The sequence below is a fragment of the Rutidosis leptorrhynchoides genome, chromosome 11 (assembly GCF_046630445.1).
Source record: "Rutidosis leptorrhynchoides isolate AG116_Rl617_1_P2 chromosome 11, CSIRO_AGI_Rlap_v1, whole genome shotgun sequence".
Taxonomy (NCBI): Eukaryota; Viridiplantae; Streptophyta; class Magnoliopsida; order Asterales; family Asteraceae; genus Rutidosis; species Rutidosis leptorrhynchoides.
Genome location: NC_092343.1, coordinates 290,181,284 through 290,197,188, shown reverse-complemented (window position 1 = coordinate 290,197,188; position 15,905 = coordinate 290,181,284). Strand labels below are relative to the sequence as shown.

At 35.2% G+C, this 15,905-nt stretch overlaps 1 protein-coding gene and 1 long non-coding RNA gene across 3 annotated transcripts; both read left to right on the top strand.

Moving 5' to 3' along the window:
- The first annotated feature begins 2,304 nt into the window (after positions 1-2,304).
- Positions 2,305-2,997, top strand: LOC139876681 (uncharacterized). The gene is made up of 3 exons (XR_011768241.1): positions 2,305-2,440; positions 2,577-2,767; positions 2,860-2,997. It is a non-coding gene; the product is annotated as an uncharacterized lncRNA (long non-coding RNA).
- A 90-nt stretch (positions 2,998-3,087) lies between these two features.
- On the top strand, positions 3,088-15,631 carry LOC139876680 (kinesin-like protein KIN-12A). 2 transcript variants are annotated; one of them, XM_071864053.1, is made up of 7 exons: positions 3,088-3,147; positions 3,224-3,369; positions 3,483-3,578; positions 3,734-3,788; positions 3,935-4,086; positions 6,278-6,407; positions 15,607-15,631. In XM_071864053.1, the coding sequence occupies exons 3-6, from the start codon at positions 3,572-3,574 to the stop codon at positions 6,364-6,366; spliced, it is 303 nt and encodes a 100-aa protein (XP_071720154.1). In that variant the 5' UTR covers positions 3,088-3,147; positions 3,224-3,369; positions 3,483-3,571; the 3' UTR covers positions 6,367-6,407; positions 15,607-15,631. The 2 variants fall into 2 exon arrangements, with proteins under 2 accessions (XP_071720154.1, XP_071720153.1); XM_071864052.1 differs by lacking the exons at positions 3,088-3,147; positions 3,224-3,369; positions 3,483-3,578 and having other exon boundaries at positions 3,691-3,788.
- Positions 15,632-15,905: the final 274 nt, after the last annotated feature.

Below are 15,905 nucleotides of genomic sequence, written 5' to 3'. Positions count from 1 at the left end.
GGAAGCGGGGGGAAGCAAAATTTTATTTAATATATATCAGATTATAAGATGTATATATACACACACACACACACACACACACACACACACACACACACACACACACACATATATATATATATATATATATATATATATATATATATATATATATATAGTTATTCGTGAATCGTCGGGAATGGTCAAATTTAATTGAATGTATGACAATAGTTCAAACTTTTTGAGACTTAACATAACAGGCTTTGCTTATCGTGTCAAAATTATTTAAAGATCAAGTTTAAATTTGGTCGGAAATTTCTGGGTCGTCACATGCACACGGCACACCAAGGGGTTCAGATTATGTTCGAGATCGATACAACGGTAACTCAAGAATCAATACTTCAGGAGACAATGGAAATCAGATTTCATCATTCACGTTTTACAATATTTCGAAGGATTGGGAGGTTCGTGACATGTGGTTATTCTTCAAGACATATGGTAGTGTCATAAATGTTTTCATCCCAAACAAAAGGCTGCAAAGTGGACACAAATATGAATTTGTTACAGTCGAAAACAACCTAATGATGAGATTTTGAAGAGACTTAATATAGTTAATGTTAGAGGATGGTGGATTCGACCATACATGGCTTGCAAGAGAAAAAGTAGACAGAATGTGAGCAACAACGTCCCAAAACAACCTCCACACGAACTGTCCCGAAGAACGTGACTTTACGTGATGACATAAAGTTTGGCGACGTGGAAAGAGATAAGGTATATAAGTAAGCAGCAACATTTACAAGTCAAAAAGAGGATAATTATAGAAAATCTAGGGGACCTGCATAAGATACATAAAGGAAAATAAATGAGTATGAGCGAACTGTAAAGATCGAAGAAGAAGAAGAAGAAGAAGAAGAAGAAGGAGAAGGAGAAGGAGGAGGAGGAGGAGGAGGAGGAGGAGGAGGAGGAGGAGGAGAGGTTTTAAAAGAAGAAGAAGAAGAAGAAGAAGAAGAAGGAGGAGGAGGAGGAGGAGGAGGAGGAGGAGGAGGAGGAGAGGTTTTAAAATGTGCTATCACGGGGGATATTCGTAAACTGGAATACCTGGAACAATTTTATGCCTTATGTTCGACAAAAGGGTTCAACCAATTCACCTTGAAGTATTTGGGTAGCACTAACGTCATGCTCTTATTTGATTCAGATGTGGCATTGAAAAATGTCATTAATTCGGATGAACATTGTATTCATCGTTGGTTGATAAATGTTAGAGTTCGGGATGGTTCATTTGGGCCGACATGGAGACTAACATAGCTCAGTTACACAGGAGTTCCGATAACATGTTGGAATGAAAAAACATTAAAAGCAATTGCAAAATGGTAGGGTCCATTTTTAGAGACACGTAACTGTAATTTTGAGGAGTCTAATAGTCTAATCACTGGTATGGTTCTCGTCAATCTGTGGGTGATAGTGTACCCCACATTCAGGTCACAGATAATTGCTCCGTAATAAGATGAACAACGAAGTAAAGAACGAACATAAGCATGTGAGTGCAAGTCATAAACGGAGCGGTAGCCTCGGGCAAGGTGCACCGAAACCTCTATTAGCCAACGTCAACATCTATGAGATGGAGTAGTTCGGCCACCGCCACATTCACTTAGAAGGAAGGGACAACACTCCTTTTCTTGACAAGACCCATTATATTATGTGGGTTTGAATGATTAAATAATAGAATATCAGTTTATGCGTGTTTGGTAAGTTTAAGTTGATTTTTTTTTTTTCAATTTTATTAAACAAGATGCTAGTAAATATTATTATCACTGTATTTGTTATTAACTTAAAAAAATAATATAACTACTAAAGTAGATTTTACGAGTACCATCGGTCCACAACTTCATATACCAACAACGATGTAGTATTAGAGTATTTCTAATGATGCATGTGATATCATGGGCAGTTTATGCAATTTTTGGTCAAAAACTGCAATCTGCATGTGAAAAGGCAATGTTAGTTTCTCATATTTTTTTAATCCTTGTGTCAGTTTTTTTTGTCAAATATTGAGGTTGATGTAATAAAATCTGATTGAAAATTGAGTGAAAAAAATAAATTAATTATTAAGTATTTCTTGAATCTGATTGGTTGAAGGAGAAACTCACACTCAATTCATATTTCGTTAACAAACCGACTAACGCCTCTTTCCATCACTAACTAACGCCTTGTTATATGCCGTTAGTTTTCGTCAATTCCATTTCAAAACCCTAACGGCTACATCCACACACACGTACAATCTGTTTCTCTATCTATCTGCAAATCGTTCACTCTCTGTTGTTCATACCGGATTAGGGTTTCAAAAAATGAAGAAGCAACCAAAAAATCCTAATTCATTCAATAAGCCACCATTAAACCCTAATTCTATGAAGCATAATCGAAATCGAAAACAAAAGGCAAACAACGAGAATGCTACACCCTGGTATATATGTTATCAAATCTTAATTCACATATACATATGTATGTTTTATTTATTTTAGAAAATAGTTGCAATAATAGTCTTATAATAATATTATTATTATTATTATCAGCTGAATTCAACGTTTTTCATGTGTTAGGTTATTATAAGAATGCTGCCACTGAGTAACAATGAAGAGGGAGAGATGATAGTTAAGAAGACTGCAGCCGATTCGTTGTCGATACTTGGACAACCGTTTACTTTTGACTTTGTAGCCGACACAACGTCGACTCAGGCAACTCAAAACTTGAAATTTCAGGGTTTAACAGTTCTATATTTGCATATCGACAGGTATTTTATTTTATACAAGTATGTTGTATTATACGTTTTCTATTGTTATCTTTGCTAATCAAGTACTATTAATTTAATTTGTATTTGTATAGTCTGTATAGTCTGGCAGTGGAAAAAGCTACACGATATGGGGACCAGCGAATGCTTTTTTGAAGATGATTTATCTTGTAAAGAACAGGGCCTGACACCGCGTGTTTTTGAACGACTGTTTTCTCGCATATATGAGGTATCTTTTAATATCTTCTCATACTTTAATTTGGGATATTCTGAAAATGTTAGTGTGTGTCTTGAAATACTTGTGATATACTTATTTGTTGTAGGAACAAATTAAGCATGCAGACAAGCAACTTATATATCAGTGCTGTTGCTCTTTTCTTGAGGTAACATTTCATTTACTAACAACAGCTATATATCTGTTTTCACTTTTATATCGATTCCAAAACATTTTGTTTTCAGATTAATAATGAACAGATCACTGATTTGCTGAATCCGTCTCAACGAAATCTTCATCTAAGAGAGAATAATAAAATTGGAGTGTATGTTAAAATCTTACTGAGGAGATTATCTGCAATATTAAAGATATGAAACAGCTTATCAGAAAAGTATGATAACCTCGTTTTGTATAATCATGAGATTTTTGTACATTTCACTCATAGTCAAAATGTATTAAACTTACGTGTTAAGAGAAGAATAAAATTGTTTGTAACATATGCAGGGTATGTCAAATCGGAGAACTGGAGAAACAAGTGTTAATCTTGAAAGTTCCCGCTCACAAAGTGTATTTACGTGTGTTGTTGAATCACAATGCAAGGTGATAATTTTGTTTTTCTTGTAGTTTACGTAACAAAACTTATTATATAGTATGTTTCGCGAAAGTAGGCGTTGTTTGTAAACTTTCATGTATATAGAGTACAGATGGTCTGAGCTGCTTTAAAACAAGTCGAATGAATCTCGTTGATCTTGCAGCTGGAGATCGTTTGAAAGAAGCCAGAAATATCAATCGTTCTCTTTCGCAACTCGGGTATGTTATTTTCATTTGGTTACATTGTCTAAATTTCAGTCTCTTACTAAAAATGTGTATTTAAAATATGATTTAATTCCATTAGTAAAATAGTAAAATTATCTGTTGTTTTTTTTTTGTTTGCTTATATTGGATTGGAATGGCAGAAACTTGATCAACATTCTAGCTGAAGTCTTTGAAACAGGGAAACAAAGACACATCTCCCTACAGAGATTCAAAATTGACATTCTTGTTGCAAGAATCACTTGGCGGAAATGCAAAACTTGTTATGATTTGTGCGGTTTCTCCAGCCTCAGAGGTAAAGATATGACCATACTGGAATGTTAGAATGTTATAATTCACCCATGATTCTTATTGATCAAAGAGGCCAAATATATAGTACATGATCTGATCTCATATCCCTTAATTTTAGGGATCCTACATTTAATATGAGATATGGATAGATATGCCTACATTTAATGCTAGACATTACATAAGATATTGTCTACGTCTAATATCCGTTAACATCCCCCCGCAGTTTGAGCGGGAGAGGAATGAACGGTCAAACTGGATTAAAACGCTAAAAACTAAATAACATTCTTCTTTCCGAGCAGACTGATATTCGTTGATGTGGTTGCGTATTGCTTGACTGCGTTTCCTTTTCCGTAACGTTTTTTTTTTTTACGTCATGACTTGCTTTGCCTAAGGATTGAGCAGGACTTGGGCATTGAACTTTGTCGACGATAACTAGTCTTTATCGGAAAAGATTATTATTCTTATTATTTTTTTTCGAGGTTTGGAACCTAGTCTAGCTAGGCGGCTCATCCTCACGCCGATTAAAGAATAATGATAATAGGGGAGTGGGACCAAATGCTAATAATAATGATAAGCGTTGATGACATTTCGTGGAATTTAAATTCAGAAAGTGAATTATTGCTCATGTCCACACCTCACAAACTTTACTTTTACTTTTAAGGGTAGGTAACATAACTCGATTATTCTCTTCACTCATTCTCCCAAAATAATGGTGAAGCAACTGGGTGATTTCAAGATCGGTGGTATGCAACAGGTAAGCTCAAAAAAGATAATATGCTTTTTGCCGAAAATTGAAAAAGAAAAGAAATATAGAAGACGGGAGCTGAAACGGTGTATATTTCAACCGTGATGTTGATGCTCCGGTGGTGAGATGACGATGTATATTTCAACCGTGATTTGAATCTAAAGATGAGCATACAAAAAGCAGAGTGTACCAGAAGTATAACCGACGGCGAACAGTGGTACAATCCTTTTTTTTAACAAAAAAAGATAAAAAAAAATAAAACAGAGATTAGAGGGAGAACACGTGAACGGAAGGAGAGTGATTGTTGAAGAAATTGATTACAGAAGGGGTGATGATTTAGAGAGTCTGGAGCTGAAACGGTGTATATTTCAACCGTGATGTTGCTGCTCCAGTGGTGAGATGAGGTGTCTATTTCAACTGTGAATTTTTTTATTTTTATTTTTTGATTGCAGGAAATTGAAATGCAAAAGAAAATATAGATAGAAGACCGAAGAGGTTCGGTATTGATGGTGGATAGGAAGATTTGCAACGGTGTATATTTCAACCGTATTTGAATGCTTTTTGCAGAAATTGAAGAAGAAAATAATTATAGAAGACGGGAGCTGAAACGGTGTATATTTCAACCTTGATATTGCTGCTCCGGTGGTAGTATGACGGTGTATATTTCAACCGTGGTTTGGATGCTTTTTGCAAGAATTGAAAAACAAAAGAAAGATAGATAGAAGAGCGAATTATAGGTTTGGTGGTTGATTGAAAGATTTGATGGGTGGTAGAGCAGAAGCAGCACACATTCGGCCGACTAGGTTTTGGATCAAACCCTCTGATATCATGTTAGAATGTTATAATTCACCCATGATTCTTATTGATCAAAGTGGCCAAATATATAGTACATGATCTGATCTCATATCCCTTGATTTTAGGGATCCTACATTTAATATGAGATATGGATAGATATGCCTACATTTAATGCTAGACATTACATAAGATATTGTCTACGTCTAATATCCGTTAACATGGAATTTTATTTATTTATTTATTTTTTGATGTGTTGGCTTATTTATGTAATGTGATCAATAAATTGAAATTTATCACAATAATAATTTGGACTTTACCAAACTTTCAGCACGTATAGCATGTTCGCCCATTGATGTGTACAAATCGATTTATAAAATGAATAGGATTATTAATAGCAAAGATAAAGACTAATACACAACTAAACAAGTGTTCCTAATCGATTAACAATATAGCTTTGGTAAATTCGAGTTATCATATTCCACAAGGAACAAATAACGTATTCTGAAATTGTAATAAACTGATAGCTAATAAATATTGAACTCAAGTAAATAGGTTGAAGTTAACCCCCTCTGACATTTTGTTTTTTACGTAGTTGACTTTTCTTTTTGCTCTCCCCCTATTTTCTAACATGAAAGGAAACTCTATTATCTTTCAGTTGTAGAAGTGAGACGTTTAGTACACTGCGATTTGCTCAACGTGTCAAAGCTGTCAATATCAAGGCATTTGTTAATGAACAAATGCTGAATGATGTGAATATGTTGCGTGAAGTGATTCGTCAGTTAAAGGTAACTTTTTTGTAATTTGCAAATCTCATTTTTTTTTTTTTAATAATCAATGTAGCTCTATACCAAGGCCTAGAGAGTATCCCCTATACGTGTGTTAAAAATGTGAACTTTTTTGTTTTTCGCCATTTGACCCATAACTTGTCTTCATATATATACCGTCTATTTGCAAAATCTATCCGCCTTCATTAATTTTATATGTAATATTTAGGGTGTGTTTGGCGTAGCAGTTTATGGGAGCTTATGAGAGCTTGAGCTTATGATTTTAATAAGCTCTAAGTAATAAGCTTTGTTTGGTATGTTGGAAATATGTTCTCGGGTTGGCTATGGTTCGACCGTGGTTTGACCGTGGTACATATATTCCGAAGATATGCTCATGACATTAAATAATAAAAGTCCATTTATCCTATTCGGTCACACACAAAGGCCAATCGTAAATTGTTTGATATACCTTCTAATCGGAAATTAATTTATTAATCATTAGTTAATGGTTTAATAAATTAAGTAAGTTTTTTTTTATGTGTGTACATATACTTACAAATCTAAATATATAAGATTTGATTTGATATAAATAAGATTTGATTTGATTTGTAAATCTTATTTTATATAAAGATTTGTACTATAATCATATTTTATATAATATATAAGATTTGATTTGATATAAATAAGATTTGATTTGATTTGTAAATCTTATTTTATATAAAGATTTGATTTTGCAAATCTTTTAAAATCTTTCCAAATCTTTATATTTGTATTATATGTATCAATTTTATTCTATATAATACCAAGTCTTGGTATTGAAAATATATAGAAACTTGAGATACAAAAACACACATACAAAATGATATTTCTCTTTCTCTTTTTCAAGTAACCAAAATACTTGAGATCTATAATTGGGTTCGGTTTTGGTGGAAATAAGGAAAAAGAAAAGATCCGTTAAGTAGAAGGTATAGATTGAAACAAGGTTGGAACTTTGGGTGTCTACCGTTTAGAGGAACTCTTTTTTGGGTTTTTCAGATTCGATCTTCAAAAGGCTACAAAGGTTGTATTTTAATCTTCTCTTGTTTAATTTCGTTAATTTTGTTTTGTTTGCTAAAGTTTTGTACAATGATCCGTGGAAGAGTATGATTTTGTAAAGTTTTAAAAATGCTTCCGCTCGCTTTGAATTTGTATCATACTCCAACAGTGGTATCCGAGCCATCTTGTACAAGTTTTAACAAACTTTTCTTATGATATTTAGTTTTGATGGATGCGTTGTGCATGATTCTTGGAGATGATCATGCATAACAAACATGCAAAACAAGTATCATAATTTATGTTTTATGTTTCCTAAATACTAATTTGAATCTTGGATTTTGACAAAATGTAAAATGGGTTAAATTCATTTTTTTCATTTAAGAAATTTTTTTTAGCCTGGACAGTCCGTATTTGATGGACTGTTTCGGGGCTTTAAACTCAATATTATTGTATGAGACCAATTGCATTTGAAAGCTAACTGAAAGAACTTAAATTTGAAAAAAAAATTCATCGAAAACGGATTAGAAATGAGTAAGATATGACCATTTAAAGTTACATGTATGAATCTGCCAAAATCCGAAAATTTTAATGGTAACTTGCATGTTGACTATTAAAGATTCAATGTTTAGGAAAATAAAGTACATGAATTCTTTTCATGTTTTACATGAAATGAGAAAATTAAAATTATTAATTTTAGACTTTATGCTTTGGTAAGGTGAATAAATCTCCAACATGTTTTGATTCACTTAATATGTTTATTTGGATGGTTTTGGCATGAAAACCATACTTACAAAATATGAAGTGGGTTTACATACATATGTTATGTAAACAAGGATTGAATATTATAAGTGTCATTAAGTGTTGTTTAAATCAATCCTTATCGAAACATGTTATATGAAAATGGACGGTTGGCACTCCATTTGTTATGTATGTGATTGTTGTATGAAATCGGTAGTATTTGCCTCAATAAGACCCTTGTGTGGATGTTTGGTTGTATGATTTAATTTATTATTTATTCGGGATGAATGTAATAATTTATTAAACGACTTGCATGTCTTCTTTCTATTTATATTGTATTTGTAATAGTATAGAAAATAGAATAGTTATTTTGTAAGATAATGCAACCAAGATTGAAATCAAGAAGACGATGTTCACAAGGCGGCCCATCCGAGCATATAATGGAGATGGTGGTTTTAGTGGGAGCCAATTCTCACACAAGGTTATGTCCCTAGTTGACCATGTTTTTCCGTGTGTTGGCTCACCGGAAAAACGCATAGGACTCGAGGCATACTACCGATAATTGCGTGTCATGATTATTATTGTTTTATTATTTGTCTATGCCATGCTAGCTAGAAAATGTTTTTAAAAAAACAAAAGGGACAATAATCATATAAAACGGTTTGGTTAAAATTAGTTTAACAAACGCAACACGCAATACATAATTAGCAAATGTTTTAAAATGGTGTAAACTACTTTTGCTAAAAGAAAACAAAAACCCATTTTAAATGTAAACTTTACGCTATCCATGAGTAGTACACACATCCGAACCTTCTACCTGTTAGAGTTCGCGATACCCGAGAGTCTTGGGCCGGACTTTAATTGGGTGTTGGGAAGGGTGAGGTGAATTTCGCGATACCCGAGAGTCTTGGGCCGGATTTCACGTGTATCTATCACGGACGGTTTACAATCTGAAATCGTGGTTTGCGGCAAACCCGCCACGAGGAAGGATTAGCGTAGAAGGGATTAAACATACCAAGTGAAATAATTGATTATCACTAAATCCCGCAGAACCTAAGAATTTCATAATGGATGAAATTGGTAATATAGTTACCTACCTAAATAGCTTATGGTTGGCGATCCGCGGCGAACCCGTCGTTAACATAAGTGAAATATGGATCTTAACCTTGTTAATTATAATTGTTTGAATATTAAACACACTTGGGTAATTATCTTAACAAGGTTTAAACATATCAAACTAACTAATACAACTTACTTTAAAAATAAAAATATGACAGATGTCTGCAACAAACACAAATCCTACTCCGTCATCAATCACTAATTTCTGCCTTAAAGGGCTCCTCGAAAAGGACAAGTTTACGGTTTTGAACTACATGAACTGGCTTCGCAACCTAAGAATTGCTCTTAGGATGGAAGGAAAGATCAGGGCTATTGAGGAACCCTTACCGGCAGAACCCGGATCGAGAGCTACTCAAGCGGCTAGGGACGAGTTTGAAAAACGGCGTTCCAAGTCTAATGAGGTAGCATGCTTGATGTTGGCGACCATGTCTCCAGAGCTCCAAAAGGGTATGGAGAGCTTAGGGTCATATGACATGCTTAACCAACTCAAGGACATGTTCCAACAACAAGCAAAGCAAGAAAGGTTTGACATCGTGAAAGCTCTCGTATCTTGCAAAATGGCAACGGGAAGTAGTGTTAGTGTCCATGTACTACAAATGAAAGGGTACATAGACCGGTTGGAGCGCCTTGGTTTTTCCATAAGTCAGGAGCTTGCAACGGATTTTATCCTGAACTCGCTGACTAGTGCATATGAAGGATTCATTATGAACTATAATATGAACAATATGGAGAAAACAATCATGGAGCTCCATGGCATATTAAAAACCGCTGAGGCTAACATGGCCAAAGCTAAACCCGCAACTACCGTTCTAGCCATTCGTGAAGGTGGGATTAAGAAGAAGAAAAACAAAGCAAAGGGCAAGAACAAGGGCAAGGGTAAGGTTGGCACGTCCAACTTCAAACCTAAACCTAAGGGCATTGCTAACTCTTCTACTTCAAAGATCCCGCAAATCAAGTCTCCTGAAGAAGCAATATGCTTTCATTGTGGGGATAAAGGACATTGGAGGCGCAATTGTACTAAGTACTTGAAGGAACTTAATGAACTACGGGCTAAGGGAGTCGCCGTACCTTCAGGTTTGTTCATGATTGAACTAAACAATACTACTATTTCTAATTCCTGGGTATTGGACACGGGATGTGGTACTCACATTTGTACAAATGTGCAGGGACTCACAAGAAGTAGGAAGCTGAAGACCGGAGAGCTTAATCTAATCATGGGGAATAAGAATGTTGCCTCTGTTGACATGATTGGAGAATACAAGCTTTCTTTTGATTCTGGTTTATGTATTATTTTATCTAATGTTTGCTACAGTGCCGAAATGGCAAGAAACATTATATCTTTTGATGCTTTATTTAATGATGGTTTTAATTTTAGTTTTGATAATGGATCAATACTTGTTCACAAAAATGGGATGTTTTATTTCAAGGCTAGTCCTTGTAAAGGCATCTTAGAAACCACAGCAAAGCTAAATGATAGTTCAATCTACAATGTTGATTCATCCAAAGATGTTTTGGATAAAACGTATCTATGGCATTGTCGTTTAGGCCACATAAACAAGAAACGCATAGCCAAACTCCAGTCAGATGGAATTCTAGAATCATTTGATATAATATCGTATGATGAATGCAAATCTTGCTTATCAGGAAAAATGACAAAGGCACCTTTCACAGGAAGCTGTGAACGGGCAAAGGATCTTTTGGGGTTGGTACACACTGATGTGTGCGGTCCGTTCAGATCGCCTACTAGACACAAGGAACGATACTTCGTTGCATTTACTGATGACTTCAGTAGATATGGCTATGTTTATTTAATTAAACAAAAGTCTGAAACTTTTGGAGTGTTCAAGGCATACCAAAATGAAGTAGAAAATCAACTGAACAAAAGAATTAAGATTCTCCGATCTGATAGAGGTGGTGAATATCTTAATGATGAATTTCGTGATCATCTACGGGGTTGTGGGATAATCTCACAATTAGCTCCTCCTAGAACACCACAACATAATGGTGTGGCTGAAAGGAGGAATCGAACATTACTTGATATGGTTCGATCCATGATGAGCCGCACAATGCTTCCAATCAGTTTTTGGGGTTACGCCCTACAAACTGCCGCAAGGATCCTTAACCTCATCCCAACCAAGAAAGTTTCCAAAACACCTTATGAGATATGGCATGGTAAAACTGTCTCTCTCATATCTAAGAATCTGGGGTTGTGAGGCTTACGTTCGTCGTGAAGCTCAAGATAAACTTGAACCCAGATCTGAAAAGTGTTTATTTGTTGGTTACCTGACTGATTCTTTTGGATATTTGTTTTACAACCCTACTGAGAACAAAGTCTTTGTGTCTCGAAGGGGAGTCTTTCTTGAAAAGGATCTCATATCGAAAGGAACCAGTGGGAGCAAAATTGACCTTGAAGAAATTCAAGAATCAACTGACATGGAAACCGATATTGGAACCGATTCTCCTCAAGAGGTCGACGAGCCTGCAATTGAAAGAGAAACTGACCTACAGCCACCACCCATACGTAGATCTGATAGAGTGCGTCGAACACCAAAGAAATATAGTTTACACATATTTGAGGGTGATGACGAAAACATAGATTCTGATGAACCTATTACCTATCAGGAAGCGATGACAGGCCCCGAGTCTGCCAAATGGAAGGAGGCTATGGACAACGAGATCCAATCCATGCATGATAATCAAGTCTGGATCTTGATTGATCATATACCAGGTATTAAAACTATTGGGTGTAAGTGGGTCTTCAAGAAGAAGACCGATATGGATGGAAATGTACACACATTCAAAGCCAGACTGGTGGCTAAGGGTTACACGCAACAATATGGTGTAGACTATGATGAAACTTTTTCACCAGTAGCTATGTTGAAATCCATTAGAATACTTCTTGCCATAGCTACATTTTATGACTATGAGATATGGCAAATAGATGTAAAAACAGCTTTCCTTAATGGTAAACTAACAGAGAATGTGTTTATGACACAATCTGAGGGTTATGTACATCCTAAGTATCCTAATAGTGTGTGCAAGCTTCAAAGGTCCATTTATGGACTTAAACAAGCTTCTCGTACCTGGAATCTTTGCTTTAATGAGAAGATAAAAGAATTTGGTTTTATTAGAGGCGAAGATGAGCCATGTCTATGTTAGGTCTAGTGGGAGTGTTGTAGTCTTCCTTGTACTATATGTCGATGACATATTACTCATGGGAAACGATATCCCGACACTGAAAGATGTCAAAGCTTGGCTAGGGAAATGTTTCTCCATGAAAGACATAGGAGATGCATCATATATTTTGGGAATAAAGATCTATCGAGATAGGTCAAGGAGATTAATTGGGCTAAACCAAAGTGCATATATAGATAAGATACTGAAGAAATTCGGTATACATAACTCCAAGAAAGGGTGCGTTCCTATGAACCCTGAAATGATATTGAGCAAGTCTCAATGTTCTAATTCTGACTTGGAATCGGCTACCATGAGTCGGACTCCATATGCTTCAGCTATAGGATCGATCATGTATGCGATGATATGCACTAGGCCTGACGTGTCGTATGCACTAAGCATGACTAGTCGTTATCAGGCCAATCCTGGTGAAGCTCATTGGATAGCAGTCAAGAACATTCTAAAGTATCTTAGGAGGACTAAAGAGATGTTCTTGGTCTATGGTGGGAATGACGAGCTGAGCGTTAAAGGATACTCAGACGCTAGTTTCCAATCAGATAGAGATGATTGCTCTTCACAATCAGGATTTGTATTTATGTTGAACGGTGGAGCCGTCACATGGAGAAGAAGCAAAGTACTATTGCTGATTCTACGACAGAAGCCGAGTATATAGCGGTAAATGAAGCTGCTAAAGAGGCCATGTGGATAAAGAAATTCATCGGGGATCTAGGAGTGGTTCCTACAATCCATGATCCTGTTGAGATTTTCTGCGACAATGTGAGTGCGGTTGTCTTGGCTCAAGAACTGAGGTCACAAAAGCGCACACGGCATATACTCAGAAAGTACCATTACATCCGTCAACTTGTAGCAGAAAATGACATATTATTAAGTAGAGTAGACACGACTAAGAACTTGGCTGATCCTTTCACCAAGCCTTTGCCACAGACTAAGCATGATGCTCATAGCATGTCTATTGGCATTCGTATCATTGATGATAAAGTTTGATTGTATTTATTATGTTAAGTTTGAAACTTTAAACATTAGGCAATAATATATGTTGCAATTGATCTGATGATTAATATATTGAGATTATATTATACGCACGATGCGATCATTTCATTGTATATTGCCATGTTTCATTTTGCATGTTTTAACTTCCAATGAATACTATTTCATAAACTTCCACAGTCGGTCATTCTCTAAGGAAGAGAGAATTGAATTAAGGCTGCTATGAAGTGTAGTAATATAGGCTTATATGAAACTACATTCATGAGGAACTTGATAGTTGATTCAAGGTTCTGGAATGACCACACTTAGATGCTACTTCATGGTTTTAAGTCACAAGTAAGCTCTAAGATGGCAATATCATTTATCCTAGAGTGGATATGTATGAGGAATCCTGACACAAACTATATTCTACTTTGACCTGTATTTAACGCTGTGCGTAAATGCCAGTCATAAGGGTGCAGATCAGGTACAATATGGGATGTGGTGGATGTCTATACAGTTGAAGCAATTTGTTCCTTCTTCTCATAGCAAGTTGAAGCGATATCTCTGGGCCCCTCGTTGATTTGTGCTGCATTAAATGCATGGCCATGCTACGACTGAATTGATGCAATAGCAGTCTATTTGATCACCACAAATCTCTATCGGGAAATATAATCTTGAACGATGATGATTGACACTTAACCATGTCACACGTTCATAAAGATATCTAGAACAAAAGGATGATTGATATAAATAAAAATATAGGAGTGTAACGTAGCAGACTAGTTGTTACACATGGTGTGTCTTTAAGACTAGCCAATATTATTAATGTCAGTGCAAGTGGGAGTCTGTTGGAAATATGTTCTCGGGTTGGCTATGGTTCGACCGTGGTTTGACCGTGGTACATATATTCCGAAGATATGCCCATGACATTAAATAATAAAAGTCCATTTATCCTATTCGGTCACACACAAAGGCCAATCGTAAATTGTTTGATATACCTTCTAATCGGAAATTAATTTATTAATCATTAGTTAATGGTTTAATAAATTAAGTAAGTTTTTTTTTATGTGTGTACATATACTTACAAATCTAAATATATAAGATTTGATTTGATATAAATAAGATTTGATTTGATTTGTAAATCTTATTTTATATAAAGATTTGTACTATAATCATATTTTATATAATATATAAGATTTGATTTGATATAAATAAGATTTGATTTGATTTGTAAATCTTATTTTATATAAAGATTTGATTTTGCAAATCTTTTAAAATCTTTCCAAATCTTTATATTTGTATTATATGTATCAATTTTATTCTATATAATACCAAGTCTTGGTATTGAAAATATATAGAAACTTGAGATACAAAAACACACATACAAAATGATATTTCTCTTTCTCTTTTTCAAGTAACCAAAATACTTGAGATCTATAATTGGGTTCGGTTTTGGTGGAAATAAGGAAAAAGAAAAGATCCGTTAAGTAGAAGGTATAGATTGAAACAAGGTTGGAACTTTGGGTGTCTACCGTTTAGAGGAACTCTTCTTTGAATTTTTCAGATTCGATCTTCAAAAGGCTACAAAGGTTGTATTTTAATCTTCTCTTGTTTAATTTCGTTAATTTTGTTTTGTTTGCTAAAGTTTTGTACAATGATCCGTGGAAGAGTATGATTTTGTAAAGTTTTAAAAATGCTTCCGCTCGCTTTGAATTTGTATCATACTCCAACATGGTAGACATAAAAAGTAGAGCTTATGAAAATCATAAGCTCTAGAAAAATAAGCTATTTCTAGTAGCTTTTGAAAAAAAAGTAGAGCTTATGAACTAGAAAATAAGCTCCAGCTAGTTTACCAAATACTTATAAAAAATAATAAGCTTCAGCTACTAGCTTTAAAAATAAGCTTCAGCTCCAGCTCTAGCCCATAAGCTCCAGCTCCAGCTATAAGCTAAAGCTCCAGCTCCAGCTACTTTCATCCAAACACACCCTTAGTATCTATATTTATATTTATATCAAAAAAAAATTTGAGCGGCGAATTTGCATCAGCGGATCATTTATTTCAACGACCCTCATCATTTGCACCCACACACGCTAGAATGGAACTCCTACCCGGGTTGCTTGGCAACTAATCGCGGGACCTGGGTTGCTTGGCAACTAATCGCAGGAAATTGGAGAGAAAACCTTCCGCCCACAGGAATTGAACCCGGGTTGCCTGGCAACTAATCGCAGCCCTTCCACACTGAGGCTTGATACCGTTGAAGCAAACGTTCGTTGGTATTTATATCAAAATTAAATTAAAATCGGTCGAATTCACTTTATACTGCTTTAGTTGTTGTGAACACATGACCGTTTGATTCTTGACTATGACAGGATATTTACCTTGGGATAACATACGACAGGATGAACTAGTACGCATGAAGTCAACTGGAAACCAAGTTGACCCGAGTTCAGGATATTCAACAG

Excerpts from the sequence above, each read along its gene's own strand:
- LOC139876680 (XM_071864052.1), top strand. The coding sequence starts at position 3,712 with ATGAATCTCGTTGATCTTGCAGCTGGAGATCGTTTGAAAGAAGCCAGA. Across the intron at positions 3,789-3,934 it reads CGTTCTCTTTCGCAACTCGG|AAACTTGATCAACATTCTAG; the intron begins GTATGTTATTTT and ends TTGGAATGGCAG. Across the intron at positions 4,087-6,277 it reads CGGTTTCTCCAGCCTCAGAG|TTGTAGAAGTGAGACGTTTA; the intron begins GTAAAGATATGA and ends ATTATCTTTCAG.